Source organism: Cydia pomonella, chromosome 1 (genome assembly GCF_033807575.1).
Source record: "Cydia pomonella isolate Wapato2018A chromosome 1, ilCydPomo1, whole genome shotgun sequence".
In the NCBI taxonomy this organism is placed as follows: domain Eukaryota; kingdom Metazoa; phylum Arthropoda; class Insecta; order Lepidoptera; family Tortricidae; genus Cydia; species Cydia pomonella.
Genome location: NC_084703.1, coordinates 16,906,326 through 16,915,218, shown reverse-complemented (window position 1 = coordinate 16,915,218; position 8,893 = coordinate 16,906,326). Strand labels below are relative to the sequence as shown.

The 8,893-nt window shown below is 36.3% G+C and overlaps 1 protein-coding gene across 7 annotated transcripts in view; it reads left to right on the top strand.

Annotated features, from left to right (window-relative positions):
• The window catches only part of LOC133516966 (uncharacterized), a 123,816-nt gene extending 115,412 nt beyond the window's left edge, over window positions 1-8,404 (top strand). For all 7 annotated transcript variants that reach the window (XR_009799309.1, XR_009799308.1, XR_009799310.1 and 4 more), the window contains one exon: window positions 8,250-8,404. Coding sequence is in view for 2 of the 7 variants with exons in the window: in XM_061850067.1 (XP_061706051.1) it covers window positions 8,250-8,298 (49 nt within the window). In the remaining 5 variants the exon portion in view is untranslated. The remainder of the gene's footprint in view (window positions 1-8,249) is intronic.
• The last annotated feature ends 489 nt before the right edge of the window (window positions 8,405-8,893 follow it).

Below are 8,893 nucleotides of genomic sequence, written 5' to 3'. Positions count from 1 at the left end.
AAGGCTCGAACAAAATGGAGAATAAAATACTCAGGATTCTAAGGGACCTACGACGACGGATGGAGAGCCAATTTAGCTGACGGCGATAAAAAGAAACATGGTCGTATTTGCGAAGTCCGAAAATGAAACGTATGCCATTATTCATAAGACGGTCTAGCTTATTGAGGTACTCCTGAGAGATATTAGTCGTGCACGCGTCCGCATAGTCAATAACTGGCAAAATTAGAGTCTGCACAAGTAATTTCTTAGTACCTACTGGGAGAAAATTCTTAAATTTATAGAGATAACGCAATGTTCCTGAAACTTTCCGACTTATTTCAGAGACTTGGTCATTCCAGGTAAGGCTAGAATCTAATACAAGGCCGAGATCTTTCACTTGTTTAGTAACTGGAATAACAGTGCCATCAAACAAAATCGGCGCGACGGAAACCGCACCAAGCTTTACTTGTTGATGATGGCTACCCAGAATAATAGCCTGACATTTTGCCGGATTGACACTGATGCCAAAGCTATTGGACCATTCAGCTATGTAAACTAGATCGTCATTGATGAGGGAAACAGCAGAATTTACGTTTTCCACAGAAGCATGGGCGTAAAGTTGCAAATCATCTGCATATAAATGGTAAGAGCTGCGGATTTTGGAGGTGATTTGGTCAATAAAGATTGAGAATAAAAGAGGAGAAAGGATCCCACCTTGTGGTACTCCCAATATGCGATTTGTCCCTGTTTAGGACTGTGAGCCTGACCAGTCTTGTCTACCTATAAGTATTTTAAGATAATAGAGCGTCTTATTCTACGACTTCTCACGTAAAAAATAATTATACATTGATAATCTTTTAATTAGCCCGAGCCAGCCGTTGTCTTGAATGAACTGTTGCCAACCTTGAAGTTGAGCAACGGAAAAATAATTTTATTAAGTATTTGAGATGTTTATCGTTTCATCAGAACCTTTAAATATATGGTTATAGTTTAGGTTTCATTTTACAAAATAAAAATGGTGTCCATAAAGTCAATTATAAGAAAAAAAATCATTGACATTTTTTGTCGTAAGCGGCTTTCAAAATATGAAGAAACTGTTGACCAACAGGAAGATTAATTTAAACTTAAGATGGCGAATGGTGAAATGCTATATTCTTCCAATCCTCATGTATGGCTCCGAAAGCTGGACGCTAAGGAAACATTTGATCTGTAAATTACAGGCTTTTGAAATGTGGATCTATCGTAGAATGCTTAAGATAAAATGGACCGACAAAATTAGTAACGAAAGAGTCATGTTATTAATGAAGAAAAAGGTGGAAGTCGTAACAACTATTAAAGAAAGAAAAGCTACATATTTCGGACATATATATAGAAACTCAAAATATGACTTATTAAAACTAATCATTGAAGGGAAGATTGAAGGGAAACGAGGACGTGGGAGAAGGAGAATATCATGGACAAGGAACATAAGAGACTGGTTGGACGTGGGCAGTACAGAGAAACTAATTCGCATGACTTCAGATAGAATGGCATATAGACATAAGGTCGCCAACCTCCGGGATGGAGAAGGCACTTAAAGAAGAAGAAGAAGGCTTTTAATAAATATACAATCTGATACTTAACTCGATCAAACGTTTTAAACTCGATCGATTTTTAAACTACTGATACTCGTATCATGCCAAACCACTTCGCTTCGAAATCCATAGTGAATACGCTTTTACTTAAAGATCACAACGGATACGCTAAATGGATAATTTAAAGTGTATATCAGGGGTCTGAGTAGTTAAAATGTATTTACTCAAATTTATTAGAACAGATACAATACAAGAGTTGGAGACTTCCTTAAGAGGCTGTCAATACCTAAAGCGCGCACACTGTCTATTTGTATCGGAGTAAATGAGATAGCACTGTCGCATGTTACTGGGCCTGGGCAAGGAAATAATAAGAAACATATTTAAATAAAAAAAAGTGGATTATTAGTGTAATATTTGACTCAACCACGGTTTAGATATAAATGTTTTGAAATTGCGATTTTAATTGCAGACCCATAAGTCAAAACAATAAAGACATAAAACCGTTTAATTGTGATTTTAAGACCAATCTTTGCAATTATATTCTATCGAGCCGATTTCGTTCAATCGTGTATCGAGTACAACCACGGTCTTTGAAATATAATTAATATGAACATATATTTTTCTTACTTGACTAAAACAAATAGTCTTTCTTAAAAAACTGTTTAAGTAACATCAATTTCAAGGACATTGGGTGTTGACAGCCTCTTAAGACTAATTTTTATTTTTAAGTAAAAAATAATGTTATAGATGAAATAAAACTTGACTAGTTTTTGTCCAAAGGTACAATTAATAGGTTCAAAATAAAACAACCGACAATATAAAACTTTTTTTTTAGAAATCAATTAAATTAGTAAGAAACTTGCACACATCAGCGGCTGTAAAGCTGCCTCCGCCGCCAACGTCGCCATAACTGCTCCGAGATGCTGCTCTTTATTGCGTGAAAGACATGGGTAGTGAGAGGCAAAAGGCACGGTCGCATTCTTATCGCCTGTCATGTTCTAACAAGTATGTAAGTGTGAAAGTGACAGGCATAGTGATAAAAATGCAACCATGCTGCCACTGCAGTATAAATACAAAATAATTTGGATATATTTTCATATGACATCAATATTTTTAGTATCAGAATCATAACTAATATTATTATCATTAATTACATATAACAAAAAAAAACACTTATATTATGAATTGTTTTATTTTGTGCATATGGATTATGTTTGACAATAACTGAGGATGCATTATATTTACTTAAATTATAACATTATTATTTATTGAGTAAATGTAGTCTCCAGGAAGTGTCCAATTCCTGTCTAGTCTATTTTATTAAGTTTAAATACTCGTAAATATATTCGTACTATTCCGATTTCGTAATTATATAAACGTACAGAGGTATACGATGGAAAAACTACCGATACGAGTAGATAGCTCACCTTCACTGAATGAGATTGCAAATTAAGTGGCCCAATTTGACTGCGTAATTTAACACAAGGTGATGTCATGTATTTAGATTAATTTAAAGATATTCGAATTGCAGGAAGATCTCATAAGTAACATTCGAACACCTTAAAAAAATCTAACTATAACAAATGTGTTATCAGATAATACACTTAGACTAATTCTAAACGTGATGGGAATGGGAATAGATCGTGTATCCCATTTCAAACGCGACTGCGGATAAAAAGAGCTCTCGGGCGGACCAGTGTTACTTGACTTCGAGATCTGTAATAACTAATAAAGGTTGGCCAGAACCTTCAAGTTGGTCGTGCTCGGCAAGGTGTTAGGAATGACACCCAAGACATGACACCCTCTGTTTTTGTGCCGTTGGCGCAGCTGCACCGCGGCAGATGCACTTCACAATGACTCATAGGCTAGAACCCCGCTAACGTAATTTACAATAACGGCATGTCTCTAGCAAATGTTTTCTATTGCTTACAAAACGCAATGCGCCGCAGTATTGCGCTTCATACGTACTTAACACGGCCTAAGCATGCTTCGTACTTACTAGTACATGATGTGTTTTACATTTAATTTGTACGTAGGTAGGTATATGTATAACAATTGTACGTTTACTACAACCACATACAACTCCCAAAGGTATAAACGAGTATATACTCGAACTAAAATTGAATGTTATTATTCTAATTTTCCCCACTAATTCATGCATTGGCTACTTAGCAATAATACGACTTAAATGATAGGTCAATAGTAATTGCTTGTTCTTAATAAATTTAATATTTTTTTACAGCAAAACAGAATAAAATAAAAATTTCCGTTTGTACTCAATATTACCTTAGCCACTCGTACCTACCAAAAATTGCGAGGTAATTACATATTATAAGGTAAGTGAGGCATATAAGGCCTTAATTCAGAATTAAATATTTTAAATAATAATTAGGATATTATGTAAAACTCACTCAATAGAGGTTTCACATGTATTTAGGTTTGTTCATATACCAAAATATTTATAAAAATATTACGGCACTTTTTACAAAATATTTATAAAAATATTACAATTTTGTGCCTTATTGAACACAAGTTGGGTATTAAGGCCCACGTAGAAATTATACATTTTGACAGCAATAAGATTTTAATTTTTATTAACATTAGAGTTATACTAATAACAATATTTGGTATCTTCAGAACCGGAAGATATTTTTAATTAGTTAAAATAATTCGCTTTGGGCCTTACTATCCTAAAGATATAAGAAATTGTGTAGTTTACTCGGAAATAGTAGGCGAAAACTAAACTTAAATCTTCATTAAATATATGGCTCACCTACCTTAGACACAGTGGAATGTAGGTTAATTTATACAATACGGTACTATAAGTAGGGAGTAATTAAATCGTTAAGTATTTACTGGGTAATATTTTAGACTCAAGATGTGTAGTTTTTTTATTATATATTATTTACTGTAAGCTGTTTTGTATGGAGTTAGAAATTACCTAGAAAAAGGGCAACTCCTGTCACTGACGAATTTTGAAAGTCGAAGAGAAATTTGAAAATCGTTAGAATGAAACGTTAGAATTTTGAAAATCAAACATATATTTACCCAGGATTCATTCGCTTCCTTTTTCTATTTCCCATGTATAATTGATTTGAATGAGACTTAATGCAAACGCGTACGTCAAGTTACGCTATCGAATAAATTTACACTAGGGGTTCTGTACCCCTAGTGTAAATATTTTCGACAGCGAAACGTGACGTACGCGTTTGCGTTAAGTGTCATTTTGTATGAGATTTTTGACATTCCAAAACGTCCCGCTTGGCGCGCTGTTCAAAAACCCATACAAAATGAGACTTAACGCAAACGCGTACGTCACGTTTCGAAATCGAATTTATTTACACTAGGGGTACAGATCTCTATTAGTTATGCTTCGATATGTCAAAGTATATAAAAAATCTTAGCGTTTTGAAAAAATGTACACGTCGCCAATAAGTACTAAAATATCCCTCAAAATGATATAAATATTATTCAAATCGCATGAGCAGAACCCCCCGAGCAGCTAACTTTCGTACCAGCCCCCGTAATAGTTAATATTTAGTTGTTGATTAGGCGAACATTTAGACAAAGTAGAGTCCGTCTAATCTAAGCAAAATCTGAACCGGCACCGGCTTTGAAAAAACAACACGTGAAAGTGACATTGTCATCATCATAATAGTTGCTAGAATGACTTGAACTAGCTTTTGAGAAATCTATAATGAGATAGAGAGAAAAAATATTTTTATCAATGCCGTGTCATGCCAACCCCATGATATTTTTTTATATGTCATACGGTTTTAGATTTATGAGGATACGGTAACCACATCACCTTCATTAGCCAAAGACCAGCCGGCCTAGCCAAGGTGACAATCGCTATCGCTTCGACAACGAAACGCTTTTTGTCTCTCTATCACTCTTCCATATTAGTGCCAAAGTGACAGTTGCGTTTCGATCGCTACGGAGCGTAAGCGATTTGCACGCGGCCGGAAGATGAAAAAATATGCAGAGGAATAAAACCCACGAATGACTAGCAACTATCCTAAACCATTAAATTTTATCCTTATTATGTTATTACATTCCATTTTTTTTGTTTACTTCAATACGTCTAATTTGTATTACACATTACACTTACCAATTAATGCTTTTTCACTATTAAGTGTCCATTTCAGGCTCGTCCAATGTGGCCCTGCCATCAAAGTCGGTTTGTTATAGGTCACGACGCAGCTATCACAGCCAGCTTTGATGAGCATGGCCTCATTCGTAACAGCCCTCTTGACTCGAACTCGCAACTACTTATCGATGGAACTGTACAATTTTCTCGGGCCTAGCCTGTCAAAGCGGCGGTGAAATGTCTACCCGTCTTCATATCACAGCCACTTTGATGTGGTCGGTTTACGGAGACCAGTTCATCGCTACAGTCTACTACGTGTGAAGCCAGACCGTGGCCCATTCGTCAAAATGGTTGTGTCGTGTAGTAGTTTCATATCACAGCCATTTTTGACGAGTTGGGCTGGGGTAGGTACTACGGTAAGACGCGTTAATTGAAACGGTTGGGCGACTTAATGCTCACAAAGTGGTTGTAATTATGCGTTTACCTGCCATATCACAGCCAGCTTTGATGAGCGGTGAGTCGTTCCCTCACTACAGTCCATCGGAGACGTCGTCATCTATGGAAGAAAGAAAAAAGCGGAGGCGCATCAGTAGCCAGCAATGTGGTTGTGACATGGTTTTTTCAATGCACATATCACAGCCAGCTTTGTTGACTTCTATGCTGTCGACGAACATCAGCAGCGGCGTTATATTTGAAAATCTTTACAACGGTTATTTGTTTTACTTATTTTCGCATGTGTTCACTCAAAATATCTTTTATGTATATTAAACCTTAATCTCCGGTTGTAGCCTTACTTTGCTTCCAGGGTTATTCACTTTAGTAGATAATTTTCTGTCTTCCCATACAATTGTACGCTGCGTATGGTGTCAGTCGGAGAGCAAGGTTTTAAACGTCGAAGCAACAAAGTATTCTGAACAAAAGACACGACTCAGATTTACTTGTAAAAATTGTAGTATATATCATATTTTCTAACATCATACCCAGTTTCTGATGAGATATTTACCCGAGTAAGAGTGCCTTTCACCCGCGTTAAACACCCCATTATTTATTTCTAATACGAGGGAAGCAAAATACATGTGTCTTACAAAACACGACTAATTTTCATTGCTAAACGTAAAAACGGACTTTGAAAATAAAACGCTATAGGGCCGAAACGAATAAACAATGAGCCACTTTCAGAGCATGAGAAATGAAAAAGACATTATGTAGGAAAAGTCAACCTTGAGTCGATCTTTCGCCCATGATGCTCCACTTGCATATTTACGAGTATATGTATTTTTTTCTCCGAACAGATTGTTTAATTTCTATCTCTCTATTTGGGTGCGTATCTTCCCTTTTTGTAGGTCGTATGCTGCTGTTTTACTGAATTTTCCTTGTTATGTATCTGGAATAGATTTAAGGCCTAGGTACATGCTCCAACTTAAAGTTTATGGCGTTTCGTAATATGACAAATACCATTGAGTTATTGGTTAAGCCGATTTGGCTAAGTATAAATTTACTTTAGCATAAAAATAAATGTTAGCCCTAACTAGGCTTTGCCTTCACGACCACGCTGCGTACGTAAAGCGTGATCGTCATATTGACAAACATTTCTATGGACGCGACGATATAGATACGTAACGTAACTTTTATATTAACACATTCACCTCCGGCGACACGCTAGTCGGGTTCTTTGTTCGTAAGCGCTTTTCGCCACATACGGTTTATCCCATTTCCCGCTCGTAGCACGTAGCTAGTGCCGGCAGTGAATGTGTTATAGCAAAACTTAAAAAATTCATCGCTTCGGACGTCTCTATTTAGTGCAAATTGTACATTACGATACAAGTGCGAAACGAGTGGCGATAAATTAAAACACCACCGAAGGGAGTGTTTTAAATCGACACGAGTTGCGAATTACCTATTCGCACATGTATCGTACAACGTTTTACAGTACAGTCAGCGTCAAATACTTTGTAGCAACCAAAGTAGCCAAATACTTCGGTACACCATATATTTAGTATGGTGTACCGAACTATTTGGCCACTTTGACTGCTACAAAGTATTTGACGCTGACTGTACATATGGCCATTTAAATGTTCGGCACAGTAACGTAATATTGCTAATTTTTGCACTAATGCGATAAAGTAGCAACATATGTACTGTAAAATAATTTACAGTGTAACCCAGGCCTTAAACTATTATTTTTTGTTGTTTATTCGGGCGTTTATATTATTATACTATAGGTATGTACCTATTAATTCTTTCCCTACCTTTAAGGTCTCACAATAGAATTCACTTTACTAATAGTAAATATCGGTCAGTCGTGAGCCGAAGACATGAAAACTACAACTTAATTAAAAGTGTGTCATAGTTTTAAACTCTTAAGGTGACATTCGGAAGTTGACAGCAGCAACGTTAGTGCAGCAGCATTGCCGGTGTAGACCATTCGCGTCAACTCTACAGCAGTACCGTTGCAACAGTAACGCAGCTGCAGTCGCAATATGAATGTAATCTTATCTATTGTCGTGCGGCCTTTGTCTATGACATCGGTTGAGTTATGACTTACATCTCTGTTTCGTTCCGGCTCTGGGAGACACCTTTCTAACATGTATTTTTTTAATTTACAGGTCGGAGATGTCTCATCGAAATAGAAAAGTTACCCTACGGATAAAATAGCTTATTGAATTGTACATTTCCATGAATGTGATCTTATGCGCCTAAGTTACCTAAAAAACAAACAAAAAAATCTTTTATACATTAAAACAAAAATTATGTACGCTGACCTGTGCATTTTTTTTTCAATACCCACTAGGGTAAACCGTCTATCACTGGCCACCTTATACTACTACAAAGGGTTTGCTTTAATACTAACACAATCCAAGTATTTTTTTTTTTACTTGAATTGCGAAAATAAATAAATAGAATGCTTATTTTAGCCATTTTAGTATAAGGTGCCCTGTTCTTGGAAGATAGCCAGTACTAGACGGTTTACTCTTACTATACTCTGAATATATGACCCCAGTGCTCGGGATGCTAATGACCAATATCAGACATCTTGTTATTTTTACGACACCAATATAGATCGTGTGATTCACGAAGACGCGTGCCTGTCATGTTATCAAAGGTTAGATTTGACAATACTGCGCGTCATCGTGTATGACACTAACTATACTTACTTTACTCTTTGACACTAACTACATATATTTTGCTTATGACGTAACTTTAAAAATGACTGTTGTACCTGCTTAGAGAAAGATGAGCACTCGGGCGT